At 45.0% G+C, this 19535-nt stretch overlaps 1 protein-coding gene across 1 annotated transcript in view; it reads left to right on the top strand.

Annotated features, from left to right (window-relative positions):
- SOS2 (SOS Ras/Rho guanine nucleotide exchange factor 2) overlaps positions 1-19535 on the top strand; it is a 60769-nt gene that overhangs the window by 25039 nt on the left and 16195 nt on the right. The window contains exons 7-12 of the mRNA XM_082058012.1: positions 2228-2338; positions 5192-5290; positions 11663-11790; positions 12169-12824; positions 15619-15700; positions 17307-17429. Coding sequence (XP_081914138.1) covers positions 2228-2338; positions 5192-5290; positions 11663-11790; positions 12169-12824; positions 15619-15700; positions 17307-17429 — 1199 coding nt within the window. The remainder of the gene's footprint in view (positions 1-2227; positions 2339-5191; positions 5291-11662; positions 11791-12168; positions 12825-15618; positions 15701-17306; positions 17430-19535) is intronic.

Below are 19535 nucleotides of genomic sequence, written 5' to 3'. Positions count from 1 at the left end.
GGCTGGATAGGTTCTCTGGAAGGTTTAAACAGAAATGTTGCTGTGGTTTTGAGATAATGAGGTATGGGGCAAATAAACCATTTCTTCCCTGGTGTGGAGGCAATTTGAAAACTTGTTGCCTGACACGAGTGGGAGATGGATATTTGTTAATGCGCTGGTCAAAGAATTGGACTTGGTGGTAACTTTTACAGTTCTAATTACCACTGGATGTTTTCCCGATTGCCTGAGATAATCTCTTTAGGTAATTTAGGTAATAATCTCTTTAGATAATTCAGGCAGTGGGGAGAACCTCAGAAATGAGGGCAGAGGGTGTCTGTGGCTACTCTGGGTTTCAGAAAGCAGCTCGTAAAGCAGGGTAATCATCAGGAGATTGGAAATCCGTTATACTGGTGTTGGCGTTTCCATAGGAGAAGTTTTAAGGATCCGCAAAGCGAAAAAAGGTGGAAAGCAGCGCTACAGCAAAAGGGGCTGAAACCTACCAACACCAATCCTGATAATGGAGATAATTACACAGGCATCAATTTAACGCCTCCCTATTTCAGTAACTTGTGCGACGCTGCAAGTGTAAAAAAACCCTTTTGAATTAGTCTCTTGGAGATGGTGGTTAATGCAGTTTGTTTCAATCTTGCGTTCAAAAAACGAACCCAAAACTTCAAAATACTGATGAAAGTCTGAGCGGGAGAAAAAGAAAACGCTTCTAAAACGCTGTAAAAAGTTGAAAAAGCACAGAATAAATATGATGTGTTGCTTTGGCTCCTGGCATGCAAGATTCCATTCTGAGCAGCAGTTCCAGCCCTGCTCTCTGCTTCTGCTGGAGCAGCTGCTGCATCTCTCCGCTCCTGGTTTTACTACAATAGCTCTGGAACCCACACCCACAGCTGAGCTCCTGCTCCTGCAGAGGCGTTTGCTCATGTATTTCTCGGCCGGTATGGCAAAGAGAAACTGTATATGCAGCATTATTGTCCCCTGTCTTGGATGGTGTCAGATAAACCTCCTGTATTGTGTGCTTGCAGGTGTGGAGTAAACAAATGAAACAAACCCCAAAAGCCAGGCTGTAAACTGGGTTCATATTCTGCTAAAGAAAACCAGCCTGTTCATTTAGAGGCTGTAATAATTTCAGCTGCTGCAAGTGCCAAACTTCCCCCCTTCATCCCCCTCCCAGATACAATCTAATGCGAACGGACAGCGATGATTAGAACTTGATGAGCAGAGTCGGGAGCGATGATTGCAATTTGCATGTGCAAAGAGAGTGCAGGTCTGTGTCTCCTCCCCACAAAGACTTGAATTGCAGCTGCCCCATGAGTAAGGTGGGAAATCCCTTGGACCCCTTGCAAATGGAAGAATTCAGACTTTACCCCAGTGTTCAAATGAGCCTTTGTGGTGTCTGATGCTCCCAAATTCTGCAGCCTGTATTCTGACAGGCGTTGAGGTGAAAAGAGGTATGTGCTGATTGCGGGCACGGCGCCATCGGCACCGGATAACCCGGTGATTCATGGGTGACTCAGCCCCATGAATCTGCAGAGACTCGGGAACAGCCTGACAGGCTTTGGGGCAGGTGAGCTGTGAGCACTCGTAAATTATTCCTGCAAGAATTCATGTACGGTCAGGTTTTCATCCCATCCCCCTGTAGCTGATGCGACGGAATCGCAGCCGGATCCTCCATCTGGAATCGTCACTTTTGCACCTGAAACCCTTGGTCGTTAGGACTTTCCTCTGGGACTTTCAGACCAGCTGCTTTGTCCCCAAATGGGATCTTTTCAGACCAGTGCAAATTCCAGTGCTTATGACCGACCATTCTTAGCTGATGTACCCCAAAATAATGGTGGTACAGCAAAGCCTCCTTGTGACAGTCTCCAAAATTCACCTGGTCTCACTTTTTATCTGCATTTCTGTCCTTATTGGTAAATTGACAATAAATTGCTGTTCTTTGTGAACTGTGGGTGGGCTGCAAGCAAGAGCTTCTCTCGGTTCCCACTGCTTCGCTGTGACAGAGTTTCTGTTGGTGATAAGTACAGTGATGTTGAGGAACGCTGAGAAAACGTTGGGCGCGTTTCAAATTTGGAAGTGAAAAAGATTTGTGGTTTACTGAATATTTGCTTTGCAAATTTGATCTTTTCTTGAAAAGTTCCACTTGTCTGTCCGCTTATTAAACAAATTAATGGTACCAACTGGAACAGAAATATCTTGCCTCTTTCATGTATGTGTATAATTCTCTGCTTTTATTTAGGAGCAAGCCTTTGATCCATATGAAACGTTGTCGCAGGATATTCTCTCTCCACAATTTCATGAGCATTTTAATAACTTAATGGCCAAACCTGCTGTTGCTCTCCACTTCCAGGTGAGTGCAAATGAGAAATACTGAATCGCTTTAGTTCTTACGTTTCAAAGGTTCAGATTTTGTCAGTAGCACTTTACTTTCTAGTGAGGAAGAAAATCCTCTAGCTTGACCTCTTTTCAGTGTAGGATATTTAGACTCTGCCTCTTCCTGTAAAAACTGGATGTAGCTCTGACCCATCCATGAGTCCTTTGCAGGTTTTTTTGTCCTCTCTTGCTTGAGAATAAAGGGCGACCTCTCCTACCTGCCACTTCTATTGCCTTTTTGCCTTTTAATGCCAAACACAGGCATCCAGGCACAATATTTTCATTTGCTTACATATCCCAGGCTCCTTTGTTCAGCATTGGGGCTGCGACTGGCAGTTTGTCTTGAGTCATTTCTTTAATAGGACTATCCAGCGACGTCATCCGTGATTTTTTTTGTTTGTTTTTTTATTACTTCCTTCCGCCGACGTGGCCAATCTATTAAAGACTTCAGAAGATGGAGCTTGTGTTCAGACATGCACTTAAGCTGCTGAGCAAGTGTTCGGTCAGTGCCGTTCCCAGCTAAACCCGTTATAGTAGAGCTTAGTTTGTATGGTTTGCTGGGGCAATTTAAAGCCCAGAGCCCTGTTCCAGATTAAATTGGCAGTCGAGTCGTTTGACAGTGGATCCAGCCTCCCTCATGACTCTCCTCACCACACGAAGATTTGGCCTTTCCTAGGGATGTTCCCTCACACTTCTCCAAGGTGTGAACGTAGAGGTCCAAGCTTGGCCATGGATGTGAATGAGCAACTGCAGAGAGATGCAGAATTCTTAAATGAGAGGGGAGGTCATTTCCAAAAAAGAGAGCAGGTAATTCAGTTTCTGTTGAATAGTTATCTTGGTCTGGAAGACGACAGGGGTTTCACCATCCTTTGGAAAACCTCGTCTTACAACCTACTAGTTAACTGCTGAGAATGGGAAAGGATTTCCAGTTCATTTTCGAAGTCATAAACTTGTGATTCTCGGTTTGAGAGGGAGAGGACCTACTAGTGTTAGTTTCTTCAGCACCTGATGACACCTCCGTGTTTCTGTGGTGTGTTGGCTCTAAACTGGAGCACAACGTACATAATTGGTAGGTGTCGTGGTTTAACCCCAGCTGGTAAGTAAGGCCCACGCAGCCGCTCGCTCACCCCTCCTCAGTGTGATGTGGGACAGAATCCGGAGTGTAAAAGCGAGAAAACTCGTGCGTTGAGGTAAAGACAGTTTAACAGCAAAGCAGAAGAAGGGATTCATTCCCCACTTCCTGTCACAGCCAGGCTCCAGCACACGGAACGGTGACTTGGGAAGGCAAACGCCCTAACTCCGAATATCCCCCCCGTTCCTCCTTCTCCCCCCGGCTTTATATACTGAGCACGACATTATATGGCGTGGATTATCCTTTGGGTCTGCAGCTGGGTCCCCTCCCAGGTTCTCATGCACCCCAGCCTACTCGCTGGTGGGTGATGTGAGGAGCAGAAAAGGCCTTGACTCTGTGTAATCTGCTCAGTGATAATAAAAACATCCCTGTTATCAACACTGTTTTCAGCACAAATCCAAAACACAGCCCCATACCAGCTATTATGAAGAAAATTAACTCTATCCCCACCAAAAGGAGCCCAGCAGTAGAGGACATTGGAGGGAAGCTGGTGACAGATCTGTTACACTGGATGGGAGTCCTGGCTGCTCTTGAACATTCCAGTGTTTCCTTTAAATTCTGCTGCAAAGCGTGGCCAACAGTAAAACATGTTATTTTGGAAGTGGGTATGAGCTTATACAATGACTTTTGGGTAAATTGGTCCACTGGCTTTACTACTTCGAGCAAATATTAGAGAGCAGTGTAGAGGAAAGGGACCTGGGGGTCCTGGGGACAGCAGGGTGACCATGAGCCAGCACTGGGCCCTTGTGGCCAGGAAGCCAATGGGACCTGGGGTGGGTTAGAAGGGGGTGGTCAGTAGGTCAGAGAGGTTCTCCTGCCCCTCTGCTCTGCCCTGGGGAGACCACACCTGGAATCTTGTGTCCAGTTGTGGCCCCTCAGTTCCAGCAGGACAGGGAACTGCTGGAGAGAGTCCAGCGCAGCCACCAAGATGCTGAAGGGAGTGGAGCATCTCCCGTGTGAGGAAAGGCTGAGGGAGCTGGGGCTCTGGAGCTGGACAAGAGGAGACTGAGGGGGGACTCATTCATGGGGATCAAGATGGAAAGGGGGAGTGTCAGGAGGATGGAGCCAGGCTCTTCTCGGTGACAACCAGTGACAGGACAAGGGGTAATGGGTGCAAACTGGAACACAAGAGGTTCCACTTAAAATTGAGAAGAAACTTGTTCCTGGTGAGGGTGGCAGAGCCTGGCCCAGGCTGCCCAGGGGGGTTGTGGAGTCTCCTTCTGTGCAGACATTCCAACCCGCCTGGACACCTTCCTGTGTAACCTCATCTGGGTGTTCCTGCTCCATGGGGGGATTGCACTGGATGAGCTTTCCAGGTCCCTTCCAATCCCTGACATTTTCTGATTCTCTGATTCTGTGAAATATCCAGGCCATCCCACTGGTTACCTTTCTGAGGAGGCAGATTGCCAGCATTCTGGGGGGGTTAAGGGTATTTTCGGAGATACAGACTATGAATTCAAAGCTGTTGATGGAAAACGGCAACTGCGGTGCTGGGAAAAGGCTGTTTGCGGGTTCTATTTGCTTGATGTTGGAGTATTTATGTGTCTCAGAATCTTACAAAGAGTCTCGTTAGACAGAAGGGACACACTGTGTCTACCACAGCCATCTTGCTCAAAGCAGTGCTAACCTGAGGGCCTTGTCCGCTCCCCTTTTGAGTATTTCAGTGTAAGTAAAATCCTGTTTATTTTTCCTTTGCAGTCAACTGCTGAAGGGTTTAAAGAAGCCGTACGATACGTCCTCCCGCGGCTCATGCTCATCCCAGTCTATCATTGTTTGCACTACTTTGAGTTACTACAGGTAAGTGAAGCCACGCTCTTGTTTTCTGCTAAAAACATTCCTTAATGTGGAGAATCTGAGCTTTTAAATAACCTCTTAGATTTTACTTTCTGCTTCTGAAAATGGAAGGAGATGGAACCGTTGATTTGACACGTTAGTATATATCTGAAAAGTCAAACAATGTAAAAAAGTCTTTAAAAGCATCCGTTGCTCTGATATGAACATTTGAAGTAACTATTTTTTATTAAATGAACCTTTCTTGAACTTGGGTTCTAAGACAGTTTAAAATGTGAATACAAATCTCCTTGCTTCTTTCTGAATTTGGTGTCTGTTCAGCAAAAGCCAAGTGTGGTTCAGGCAGCGTTCTTGGTCTGCAGTTGCAGCTCAGCCGATCTTATTTTGGGGTAGAGGAGGCACCTCCTTCCAGCAGAGTCAGAATAATCCATTCTTAATATTCAGCCGTTTGTCCCAAGTCCTAAATTAAAGAGAGAGAGCAAAATAATACCATTTTTAATAGCATACCACACTTTCTCCGCATGGAGGAGGATTGAAAATACGAACTATTATTTCCTTGTTTTCTCTCTTCTAAGCAGTGACTTTGATGAAATGTCAGGCTTAATGAAACTCTGATCCAGATGGTAGAAAGGTATTATTGTAGGACGTTATTTCGGGGGTTTTACCATACAGGTTGTCGGTTAGTCCGTATTTATGAGCGGTTCTGCCTCTCGAGGCATCACTTATGTTAGAACAACCTCCACCGGTCTGAGCAGCGATCACTTGCACATTCTTCATTCTGATGTGCAGGGAGGTTCACGTCGGGAGGTATTTCCCTTGGCTATAACAGCTAAAGGCCAAAAAGTAACTTAAGCGTGAACCTTTTTGCTTGCAAGCAAATGCTTTTGCTATGAGGTATGAGAGGAGAGGCCAGCAGGCAGCAGCAATGTGACAGCTCAGAGCTGGAATCATCATTCTTGAATAAGGAAAATGATGTTACTGTAGAAAATCTTGAAAAAGACTTAGTTTGGAGCTTTTTAAAGTAGCTGAACATAAGGTAAAAGAAGTTCCTATTTGCCCCTTTGCGTTGGGAAAATTTAACACTTTTAAAGACAAGTTAATGATTAACTAACTGGGAAATACTTTAATTAAACAGGTAAATATCCTGTGGCTATAGCTGACATTTTGAAATAGCAACAAAACCGCACTTTAGAGTTCTCGGTGTAAAAAGCGATACTAGTGGTGTTGTACAGGTGTGTTCTGTGGTCTTCTTTTCATTTCAAATGATTTATTTGTATGAAGGAAGAAAAGGAAACTATGCAACATGGATCTTATGTAAAATACAATATAAAGTTTTCACGAGAGAATCTCAAGCCAAAAAATAGCAGTTGTTTTAAGGTCAGGTCTGTAGTTAATATCTGGCACGTATTATCATCATCATTATTATTGTTAGTTCAGTCTTACCTGCATTATGTCTGCTGTGATTTTTTGCATATGCTGGTTTAGATCAGTAAAAATAAGGATGATTGCTTTTGACCCGTAAACCACGCTTCTCTGGTGTATGGATTGCCCATATTTTGTAGAAGAGCTTAAAACCAAGTGGTCTCAATGAATTTTAAATCTCCAAGTATTTCTGCTGATAATCAAAACCACCCCAATCAGCAGCAAACAGAAACTTTACATTGACGTAGTTTTAATATTTGCTTTTATAAAGCTTATGTTTTTCTAAAGGCATCTTCCAAAAGAAAACAAACTGCTCCCAGAACTAAAGGTACCGGTACCTTCGGAGATACATTTCATGTGCAAAATAGCGTAACTTCTCTTTCTATAAGGATCAGCGGCGGACGATAATCCTCGGGAACTTCTTAAAATGTTCTTCTTTCACGTTTCAAAGCCGTAACTGGATTAGCGACCCGTGTTACGCTGAAGGTCGGGCTAATTAATGAGCCATTGTGGCTTAGAGCTGGGAAGTGGAGAGCGTGAAATCAGAGAAGGGAATCTGGCGCCGCAGCTTCGGGGGGACAGAATCATTGAGCTGATTTTACACGCGGCCGAGCTTTGCTTTTTAGGGAAACGTTAACACGTGTGCCTGATTGAGCAGAGGTTTGCTGTATGTGTCTTTAGAATTGAAGATTAAATGCTTTCCATGCAAACCGGGTAGTTTTTTCTTCAGCAACAGGGAAGGGTGGTTACTTATTTATGTTTTAAACCAAGTGATTTGGTTTTGATAGCCTGTGTTAAACCTGGAACGCTGCAAGAGTTTTGAGTCTCTTGGGGGCTCTGAGTCTGCTCATAACTCCCATTAATATTGGTGGGATCAGGTTAGATGTGCACATACTTACATTTCCCCGTATCTTTGAAGAATAAAGTGTGGCAGATAGTGCAAAAACATCTGGTTGTTTCTTTTGTTTTTAACTTGGATAAATACAGCAGGATGCTGCATGAAATCTAATATGATGCCTTTTGAAACTGGCAAATTTTCCTCGTGAAAGTGGTGAAATGTGCCCTTTATACACAACATTTCTGACTAGAATTAGAATTCAGCGGCAGACTCGAGTCTTTCCAACCTTGTGAGCGTAGAGCAGGAATCTTAAATGTCACTGCATAGTGAATAATGATAAATACAGAATCTTTTGTTGGTATCACTTCAGTTGCAGGTTTCAAATTTGAATTGTAATCTGTAGTTTGAAAACATCTTAAATTTACAGCAGTGATCTTTAAAAAGTGGTGTCTTTAGGGATAAGTAAAGTATTTATTCAACGATATTAATATAGCCAGTATAAGTTGGGGAATGACCTGTTGGAGAGCAGTGTAGGGGAAAGGGACCTGGGGGTCCTGGGGACAGCAGGGTGACCATGAGCCAGCACTGGGCCCTTGTGGCCAGGAAGCCAATGGTACCTGGGGTGGGTTAGAAGGGGGTGGTCAGTAGGTCAGAGAGGTTCTCCTGCCCCTCTGCTCTGCCCTGGGGAGACCACACCTGGAATCTTGTGTCCAGTTGTGGCCCCTCAGTTCCAGCAGGACAGGGAACTGCTGGAGAGAGTCCAGCGCAGCCACCAAGATGCTGCAGGGAGTGGAGCATCTCCCGTGTGAGGAAAGGCTGAGGGAGCTGGGGCTCTGGAGCTGGACAAGAGGACACTGAGGGGGGACCTCATTAATGTTTACAGATTTATAAAGGGTGAGTGTCAGGAGGATGGAGCCAGGCTCTTCTGGGTGACAACCAATGGTAGGACAAGGGATAATGGGTTCAAACTGGAATACAAAAGGTTCCACTTAAAATTGAGAAGAAACTTGTTCCTGGTGAGGGTGGCAGAGCCTGGCCCAGGCTACCCAGGGGGGTTGTGGAGTCTCCTTCTGTGCAGACATTCCAACCCGCCTGGACACCTTCCTGTGTAACCTCATCTGGGTGTTCCTGCTCCATGGGGGGATTGCACTGGATGAGCTTTCCAGGGCCCTTCCAACCCCTGACATTCTGGGATTCTGTGATTCTGTGAAGGTGCCAGTGAGAGATATCAGTATCATTAAAAGGTCTGTTTAAGTCCAAGAAGTCCAAAACATACAAAATTCCTTCTTTTTATCCTAATCATTGACAGCCATTGAAACTCCAGTCAGTGCTCTGCAGCATCACCATGGCTCGTTTTTTAAATGAACAGCATTCTTCACTACTGATTTTTATACAATAAATAATTAATATTCTCATTTTATCATCACTGGTATTTTAAATATACCCAGCAGAAACAGGACCCCCTTTGTTCTTTTCTAAAGATTGGCATGTTTTCTCTGTCTAGCCAACATCTTACGCTTTTGCATCTGCTGTTTAATTGGAACGGCGCTCGTTAAGAGCTGACATTTGGAAAAGCAGATGTTCGTCCGGTAATTACAGAGCATGAGATAACGCTTCAGGTAATTTGCCTGATCTTCAGGAATCTATGCATTGAGGTGTAGAAATGGATTAGATGACTTCCAAATGTGTATATAATATTATTTTCTTTCTTTTTTTGATGCAAGAAAAGCAAAACGTGCCCTTCGCTGCCTGTTAAGCGCCAAACACAGCTCTCTGGAAAGGACGTGCAAGAAACTCTGCTCGGGAATGGGAGGAGAAAGAGGATTTTATCCAACTCAGTAGCTTTTCTCACCTTTAGGACTTTGCACCTGCCATCTTTTCACCCCATTTGTATGTTCTTTGCATTTCTGTGGCTGGTAGGAAGGCAAAGCAGCATTTCCACAGGGGTAGACGTGTTATTTTTCCATTCCCTGCACTGTTCCTCAGCTCATAAACTTCCCGGAAATTTTTGGCTGGGAAACTTTGTTTTCTCTAATGTGCAAGATGGAGATTGTTTGGGCATGTGAAAAATAAATAGTAATTGCAGTTCTTTTAAGAGAATGGACCGATCTGGTCAAATCCTGTTCTCTCAATTACTTCGAGAGGAAGCTACATATCCTTGCTGAGGGAACATAGTGGGGAAAGGAAAAGGCGGCATCTGCCATCTGAGCCATTGTAAGTAAGATTTCTCTTGAAGTATGGAGGTAAATCAGAGTTTATCCCAATTATTTTTTCTTTAAAATCCCAATTGTTTTTTCTTACAAACAAAATCCAACCCATCTTGAACGTGGAAGTGGTAAAAAAGAAAAATCTCATTTATATCAGTAGTATTTTAGGAGTGATCACCATAAAGGAGCAGAAGGAAGAAGTCTGTGATTAGGCCGTGCTCAGAGCACATTGTTACTGAGGGTGTGGAGATTATATGAAAACCTGTTGAATTTCCTAATTCAAGAAGTTTCTGTCTAGTGGTAGAGACGGATTTAGTCTTTACATTTTGTTATTAATAGCAATTGAATTTCAGACTCTTTTTATTATGTTAGTTTGCACCATGCAAAATCGACATTTCTCCTTGAAATAGATGAATTTGCTGAAGGTGGCAGAATTCAGAAGGGTAAGAAGCAAAGAGAGAATCTTGGTCATTGTGTCTTTGAAATTTGCTCTGAAACATTGAGACTGATTGACTTATTGAAGGCTGTATTGCACACAGTTACATAGACCAGATCTCATTCTCAGCTCTTTCAAACCTCCAAACTGTTTAATAAAATCGGTTGTGAAACAGGACAGCGTTGAAAAGATGACAGGAACTGAACTGGCTGAAGGGAAGAAGCCAGAGAGTCGTGGTCAATGGGCAGAGTCCAGTTGATCCTGTATCCAGTGCAGGGCCTCAGGGGGCAGTGCTGGGGCCGGTGTTATTCGATATATTCATCAATGATTTGGATGAGGGAATAGAGTGACTGTCAGCAAGTTTGCTGGTGACACCGAGCTGGGAGGAGTGGCTGACACTGGAAGCTGTGCTGCCATCAGAGACCTGGACAGGCTGGAGAGCTGGGCAGGAAAAAATGTAATGAATAGAACAAGGGCAAGTGTAGAGTCTTGAATCTGGGCAGGAACAACCCCAGGTTCCAGTATAAGTTGGGGAATGACCTATTAGAGAGCAGTGTAGGGGAAAGGGACCTGGGGGTCCTGGGGACAGCAGGGTGACCATGAGCCAGCACTGGGCCCTTGTGGCCAGGAAGCCAATGGGACCTGGGGTGGGTTAGAAGGGGGTGGTCAGTAGGTCAGAGAGGTTCTCCTGCCCCTCTGCTCTGCCCTGGGGAGACCACACCTGGAATCTTGTGTCCAGTTGTGGCCCCTCAGTTCCAGCAGGACAGGGAACTGCTGGAGAGAGTCCAGCGCAGCCACCAAGATGCTGCAGGGAGTGGAGCATCTCCCGTGTGAGGAAAGGCTGAGGGAGCTGGGGCTCTGGAGCTGGACAAGAGGAGACTGAGGGGGGACTCATTCATGGGGATCAATATGGAAAGGGGGAGTGTCAGGAGGATGGAGCCAGGCTCTTCTCGGTGACAACCAATGGTAGGACAAGGGGCAGTGGGTGCAAACTGGGACACAGGAGGTTCTGCTTAAAGATGAGAAGACACCTCTTCTCAGTGAGGGTGTCAGAGCCTGGCCCAGGCTGCCCAGGGGGGTTGTGGAGTCTCCTTCTGTGCAGACATTCCAACCCGCCTGGACACCTTCCTGTGTAACCTCATCTGGGTGTTCCTGCTCCATGGGGGGATTGCACTGGATGAGCTTTCCAGGGCCCTTCAACCCCTGACATTCTGGGATTCTGTGAAAAACAGTATCTGACAATTAGCATCGGTAAAAGGGTGAAGGGTTTACTTTCTAAACTCCCTCCTGTTGAGTATCTGCTGACTTTTCCTGAATATCTAACACATAGTTACGTGCTAATTTTGAGTGCGCTTCTTGTAATAACTCCAAGTCCCTGAGTACTGCAGGTAACGCATAACGTTTGTCAGCCTTCCTACCCTTCTATAAATTAGACAAATGTGAAAGAAACCTGTTTTTTTGTTTTTATGTGGCAGCAATTGCAGGAATGCAGCGAAGACGAGGAGGATCGCGAGTGTCTCAAACAAGCCATCACCGCGCTCCTCAACCTGCAGTGCAGCATGGAGAGAATATACAGCAAACACTCCCCACGACGGCGCCCGGGGTGAGAACACACAGAATTGGCAGAAAAATAGATAAATGATGTAGAAGGAACCGTAATTTTTGTGTGTGTGTGTGTGTGTGTGTGTGTTAGATAATGTGTGTATTTCCTGTTGAAGGCATGTTGTTGTGCCTGGTTTTCATTGTAAATGGAGTTGTAGCCCAAAATCTTCACGGTCCACTTCTAGGAATAACGTTGCTATCTTACTGGTGCTGTAGCCAAAGCAGTGCGCATGGTTTATTTGGAACAGTAAGCTCGGCTCGGGCATATTTAGGATGAAGAAAAAATGATATAAACAATTAATTTAGTTTATTGTTTGAATCTCTTGGAATGGCAAATGTGGAACGTGCCCATCGTGACTTTTTCTCTTATTCCTTCAAGGGAGCCGGTCTGTCGCTTCTACAACCGACAAATAAGAAGCAAGCACTTGGCCATCAAGAAAATGAATGAAATCCAGAAAAATATTGATGGCTGGGAAGGCAAAGATATTGGGCAGTGCTGTAACGAATTCATCATGGAAGGTGGCTTGACGAAAATCGGCGCCAAGCACGAGCGCCACATCTTTCTCTTCGATGGCTTGATGATCAGCTGCAAAGCGAATCACGGTCAGTCCCGGCTCCCCGGCTACAGCAACGCCGAGTACAGGCTGAAGGAGAAGATCATCATGAGGAAAATACAGATCATCGACAAAGATGACACGTCCGAATACAAACACGCTTTCGAACTGGTGTCTAAAGATGAGAACAGTGTATTATTTGCTGCCAAGTCCGCTGAAGAGAAGGGGAACTGGATGGCGGCGCTGATTTCCCTGCAGTACCGCAGCACGCTGGACAGGATGCTCGACGCCGTGTTGCTGCAAGAAGAAAACGAGCAACCGCTGCGGCTGCCCAGCCCCAGCGTGTATCGCTTCGTGGTGGAAGACTCGGAAGAGAACGTTGTGTTTGAGGACAACTTGCAAAGCAGGAACGGCATTCCCATCATCAAAGGAGGGACGGTTGTGAAGTTGATCGAGCGGTTAACGTACCACATGTATGCAGGTATCCTGGACATTTGTTATGTATGTTTTCTAAGTTCATGCTTGTAGGGGTGGTGAAATCAATCCTTTGTTTGTTTGGGGTTTTTTCTGCCTTAAATGTAAAGCAAGATTAGCAGAAAACAAACCAACCTGTATCTTATTAAATCAACTGGCTTTGCTGGCAAAACTATAAGAAAATTTTGCATATGCAAGCCCTTCACCTCCCTTTATCCCCTTCCCAAAAAAATAAATCAGTGGTGTAATAGGAGCCACTGCTGTGTTTCCTGAGACCATTGTGGCTAAAGCAACGGGGCTGGTACAGGCTGGGTGGCTGTGGAGGAAGAAGAAGCTCAGAGGTTATTTATTATACTGCATATTATACTTTTTATACTGTATTATGCCGCTTTGTGAAGTCCCTCGGGAGAAGGGGATGTACATCACAGTTGGCGTTCTTCAAACTCTCCTGTGAAATACTGTCTTCAAGACCTAGAAATGAAACCTTGAAGTGCTTACACGACATGGTAATGTTGATGGAAATTTAGATCGTAGGTTTGGGGTGAAAAGTGTGCACTGAACGGGGATGCACTTGGTGTTTAAGTGAGTCTTTTTGGAAAACTGAGGCTAGATAGCATGGAGCTGCGTTTAAACAATATAAAAAATAGTGTTTCCCACATTGAAGAGCAGAATTGATGCAACTAGTTGGTATACAGGTAATCCTTCGGTGTGTCGTCTGCGGGTCCCAGGTTCCTAAAACGCGATGGGTTCTGGTGGTTTGTGAGCTTGGCTCTTCTGAACAAACCGGTGCATTTGAGTCTTAGTTTTGTAGCATAACGTCAGTTTTTATAGTGCGAGAACTTGCTGCTTTGACCTTGGGGATCTTCAGTGCCGGCGTTGCCTCTCGGGTTTCTCTGGGCTTCTTCCAAACAGCGTTTGGAGCCAAAACTAACAAAGTCCTCTCGCTCAGCCTCCACGAGGCCATTTCCATGACTTACCAGCGTGTGGAGGGACGACAGATCTTCATGGTGCTTTTTTTTTTTGTATTTAAGTCAATATGTGATATTTTTTTTGGTAACTGTCAGGTTATTGTAGGTTTGCGTTATTTTCAAGTTAGTTTGAAGCATTCTCGGCATTCCCAGCACGACCCATCATGCCACACAAGTCCCCACTTGACACCAGGAGGGAGCAGTCGCGGAGTTAATAAGCTTTTGAATTTAAAATACGAGCCGCTATTAGTAGCGCGTCGCTTGTATTTTCTATGGAGAATGTTGTGCGCAAAAGTAAATCATTTAAAAAATAATATAAAGGAACCTACATAGGTTAGAGAGCGGAGTAGCAGCTCCATTTTAAAGGAATTGCAGATCTCGTTTGCAGAGCAGAGATACTACCTGTCTGTTTAGGAGTAAGAGGAAGAATTACGCTTAACTTGTCATCAGTGGTACTGAGGAGTGAATGTAGATGTGAGGTGGAAGCAGAAGAGGCTGGTGCAGGACGGGGCTGCGTTACCACAGGATGAGAGCGCTGTGGCTTTGAGCTTGCAAGCGTGTTCCTATATCTGGATCCCTTAAATGTTGAGCAGCACTCTGCTGGGAGCACAAACCTCCTTAAAATCAGCGTTTGCCTTCACCTGATTGGAAGAAATTCACAACCCACATTGAAGACTCCAGTGTAACCTGCCTGTGCCTGATGCTGGTGGATTCCAGACTACTTACAGCACAGCAAGGAAAAAGAAACTCCCAACAACCCAAATTCCATATTTCGGAGTGAGAATACACACATGAGCTTCTCTAGGTTTGGTTTTCATGTATTTTAGTGTGTGTTTGCTGCCAGGCAGCTCTGGAAGCTTTTTATACTGCTGCTCTTAGCCTTGTGATGGGATCTGCTGCAAGAATGTCAGGATTTGGACCAGATAGAATCATTTTGGTTAGAAAAGACCCTCAAGATCATCGAGTCCAACCATTAACCCACCCCCGGCACTGCCCCATGTCCCTGAAAACCTCATCGACTTGTGTTTTAACCCCCTCCAGGGATGGTGACTCCAGCACTGCCCTGGGCAGCCTGTTCCAATGCCCCACAGCCCTTTCCATGGAGAAATTGTTCCCCAGATCCAACCTCAACCTCCCCTGGCGCAACTTGAGGCCGTTTCCTCTGCTCCTGGCGCTTGTTCCTGGGGAGCAGAGCCCGACCCCCCTGGCTCCAAGCTCCTTTCAGGCAGTTCAGAGATCAGAAGGCCCTTTGTGGCTCACAGTAAAGTGATTTACCAGCTTGCTTATCCACCATCTAAAAAACTCCATCCAAGAGGGTGGAATTACGATATTAAAGGGACAATATTTTGCCTCTGATACTTCTAACGTAGCAGAGTGGGCTCGGTAGAACACATGGTAGCTTGTGGACAGGCCCGTCCCGCGGTGACACCCATTCCGTGGCGGTGAGGAACAGGTAAGGCGAATGTGTTGTCGGGTGCTGTAGGTATTTTTGATGTCGCCAGAGTGGACAGTCTAGTTCTGCCGTGTTTTGTCTTGATGAAACCAGGGAATAGCTGCGTATTCGGGAGTTGAAGCCGTTCCACGTGCCAGGGCTGCCGACGGCTGTGGAGAGAACACGCTGTGCGCCGTGTAAGACTTTTATGGGGGAAATGCATCAAAGAGCTCAATGGAAATTTCACGAACAGTATCATTTTGGGTATTTTTCAAATTAGAGTGCTTGACTTGCAGCCTTAGAGTATTTTCTGCGCTTTAAACTTTATGTGTGTGTTTTATTTCTAATATTTTGGAATTGGACCAAAAACACTCCCTCATTTTCTTACTCTGTCTTTGCAGATCCCAATTTTGTACGTACTTTCCTCACCACGTACCGCTCCTTTTGCAAGCCCCAGGAGCTGCTGAGTTTACTGATCGAAAGGTAAGCCGCGATCATCCTTTCTGAAGACTTTGAAACACTTTGCGTTCATTTACCGGCTCCTTTCCTGCTCGGGTTCCCAGTGGCGTGTGGCACATGTTTTAGTCAAGTTCATAAAGCAGTAACTTTTAAAACAGGATGCAAGTTTTTAATGCAAACTTGCATTTTCTTATGATACAGTTCTATAGGTGGCATCACGCCTAGACAACATGGTTTCACATTTTTCTTCTGGAGTTATGCGTTCGCTGTTCCTTCTTTCTTGTTCTTTTAGCAGCATCATTTTATCTGAGTATGGCAGTGGCCCTAAAGGCATTTGCTTTGCTAGAGCTGTCTCAATAAGGCGTTGATCAAGTCCTTGGACACACGGAATGATGCAGCATGCCATAGAAATTAGTGCTTCTGCTACTACGATTAAAGAAGTAAAACCAGATACTATAATTTCTTTCCATTTTCCAAACCAAGATTCGAACAATCCCATGAGTGAACTATCTATGCGTGAATTCTCAGCCAATTCTTCTGCTGAAGTTGTGAGTCCTTTCAAAGCTCTGGTTACACATATATCACCTTTTTCTGCCAACATCATATCTAGGACCATGTTATTTTCCCACTCAAAACCCTCAGCTACTTGATTTCTTGCTTTGTGTTCCTTGGGGACCCCTCTGGGGACCCCAATCGAATTGAAATACACTCTGTCATCAAAAGAAAACCCTAAACTCCTTTTTCTGTTGCCCTGATGAGTCACAGTGTTCAAATGCCAGGGTAAAAGGAATTGCCAATTGTACAGTGTCACAGGTACCTTCCCAGTGGGGGATAAAATGGAATGAAGTATCATCTTCCCACAGTACCACCAAAGATCCACTCAAGAAGCATTTGAGGACATATGAGGACCAACTTCTCGTGTCTCTACACACCTACTCACGTTCCTAGGAACTTGGTATCATTCCTGCTGCGTCGTGAGAGACAGGCAGTATGATTTCCAATTATTCCTGAAAATGCCGGGGGAATTTTGATATTTTTCCCTGCAAGGCCGGAAATAGTAGGGAGAGAATATGACACGACTTATTTCCCTGTGCCGTAGAGTCTTGGTATAAGGCTGACATGCACTCCATCCCCTGTCAATCTTAAATTAGTTACCTGAATTAAGTTTTAGCCTCCGCTGTGGGGTGGAAATGTTTTGAACTGCTTAACTTGATGGTGAGAGCGTATTTGAGTAAGTACACCTAAGTCTTGATGCAAATAAGAACAGAAATGTTCTAAGCAGTTTGTTTGAAAGGCACAGACTCTTCATGTAAAAAGTATTTTAATGCGGTGTGATAAAGCCGCTCTTAAGCTTTCTTCTAATCTTCACTTAATCAAGCTGGCAGGTAGTTAAAAACCTTCTATCCTAGTCTAGACATCTTGTGATGACCAGAGACGTAGCGAATTATCAGGGCGTGTGAGCAGCACGTAGCCAGGGGAGGAGGCAGTTCCAGGCAAACTGGATATTAGATGAGTGCTTGAGTTTCACCGCACTGATTTTTTTTCCAAATGCAATTGCTCTTCATGTCCTACATAAAAGGTTTGTGTTTTATCTTAATTGCCGTCAGTTTTTTGGTACTTTTGTTCATAGGTTTGAAATTCCGGAGCCGGAGCCTACGGAAGCAGACAGGCTGGCCATCGAGAAAGGGGAGCAGCCCATCAGCGCCGACCTGAAGCGATTCCGCAAGGAATACGTCCAGCCGGTGCAACTCAGGTTTATTTGCTTTTTAAATTGGTTCTGTTAAAGCCAGATTTTAGTTGGGTGATTATACGGTGATCCTGGAGACAGTAATCTCTTGTGGAGACTGCTGCGCTGTCGAGTAAGGACTTATCGCTGTCTGCAACCAGACTAATATCCCAAACCGTGTTCTCATTAGTCACACTGACTTGTGCTGTTGTTGCAACTGTACTTTGGTTTTCAGCTGCGCTCACCGCCCACAAGAGCGCTGGACGGCGGCTGTGGGTGAGAGACGTAGAACTGAGCGTGTTTCTGGCCGCGTTTTGAATGGATTCCTTGTTAGCAGCCCCTGTGAAGATAGTTTCTCTGTTTCCATTTCTGTTCAGTCCTGCTGGAGTTTTACTCCCTTTGGCAGCGCCGCTGGTGTCTTTGCACGCAGACAGGGAGGCTCTTGTCTGTACTACACGTTGTGGTGAATCTTCAAGGTCTTGCTGACCAAGCTATCTTGGGCAACAATTAAGTGTTTCTAGCGTGAATGAGGTTAATTGTTTTCCTGATGGGAGACAGGTCAGAAGGAGACACAGATCACAACCAATATTTGCTAGAACAACTTTGATTCATTAAACTGTTTTTACTAGCAGCATCAAGACGTTAATGGCAGATAACTATATAACTATAGTAACACCCTTAATTATTGCATTATCACACAGTCATTCACAATTACCTGTTGGAGCAACAGCAGTTTACTCAAAGTGCAGGATCACACTGATGTGCCGGTAGAAAGTCGCTTAGGAGTCCCATTTTATCGATATTTAGCTGCCACCACCTTGGGTTTAATCCAAGTTACACAAGCTCAGCGTAACCTTGATCCTCGTATGTGTTCCTGGCCTTGGGCACGTGCGTCAGGCCCTGGGTGTTCTGGGTTTATCGGCTCCCGTGGGTCCGGCAGGACCAGCAGCCTCCAGAGTTATCAGTTCTTGGGAGAGCTCCACACGGATTCTTCCTCATTTCAGCTTAACTCTTTTCTGGTTCATTTCTGCACAGGCGACTGTAGAGCCCCTTTGTAGAAACTCACACAGAATGGGTTTTTGTGGCATAATAAGAGTTTAAATATAGTTTTATTGCTTTTGTTGCTATTTTTCAAAGCCTCCTCTGCTTGCTAGGCTGGAAGTTGCTTGGGGACACCATCACAGTGCCCCTCATTGCGGCACAAACGCACCTTCCTGCAGCACCAGCAACTCCGGAGCTGAGTAGGACAAGTGGTTACCAGCCAACTGGAACCTGCAGAACAGTTTGAGGCAGCGATTAACTACGTTTAATTAATTTGCAAAATCAATTCGGCACTTTTGCCTCCACGTGTTATGTTTGAGCTGCTTGAAACCTGCGTCCTGTTCCAAAGTTTCCGGGGTCTTTGGTTTTGGTTTCTGATTTATTGTTTGAGAGATGAGGAGGCCTCTTATCCATCACAGCTGCTCTTTGCTGCCTGATTTATGCTACGGTTCGTGAGCTGAGTCCCCTTGCTGGTGCCAGCCTGATGAGACGTGATTTAAAGCTCCTATTTAACACACACCATTCTGCAGCTTCTCTTTGAATTTAGGAGATACTACATGTTGATAATAGCTTGAAGCTGTCTTACAGTTGCAAATAAGTGCCTGAATTTGAGCTGTTAGGTTGATATGCCCAGCACTCTGTAAATTCCAGTATTGTTAGTAGCACTGACCTCTGCTTCAGAGAGATAAGATCCCGTGTAAGTGTTGTTGAGAACTTGTTTCAAAACATCACTCCTTTTGATAATTAGAAGCTGTCGTTAATTTCCAGCCTAAATAATCTCTTTGGGTAGCTATTCTTTCATGTGATTAACCTTATTTTTTGACATACGCACTGGGGAGAGGAGAATTATTGAATTCTCAATGCGTTCACCCTTCATTTGACGGAGCTAAGCCCATCGTCCGCTCCCACCTGCTCAATCATCACACAGATGATAGTCAGTGTGGGAGAGTTTTGCTCACTGTTCAGGTAAGGTGATACGATACACTCCAATAAATCAGATTTTTGAGGTACGAGCTCACCTTGTTTACCTGAAGAAGAGGCAAACCAGGTGTTTATTGTGATACCCCCGAACAGCAGAAGGCAGAAGAGCAG

The sequence above is a fragment of the Streptopelia decaocto genome, assembly GCF_964273445.1.
Source record: "Streptopelia decaocto genome assembly, chromosome: 7".
Lineage (NCBI taxonomy): Eukaryota > Metazoa > Chordata > Aves > Columbiformes > Columbidae > Streptopelia > Streptopelia decaocto.
Note: the sequence above shows the minus strand (reverse complement) of the source record. Positions and strands in the feature narration are given on the sequence as shown.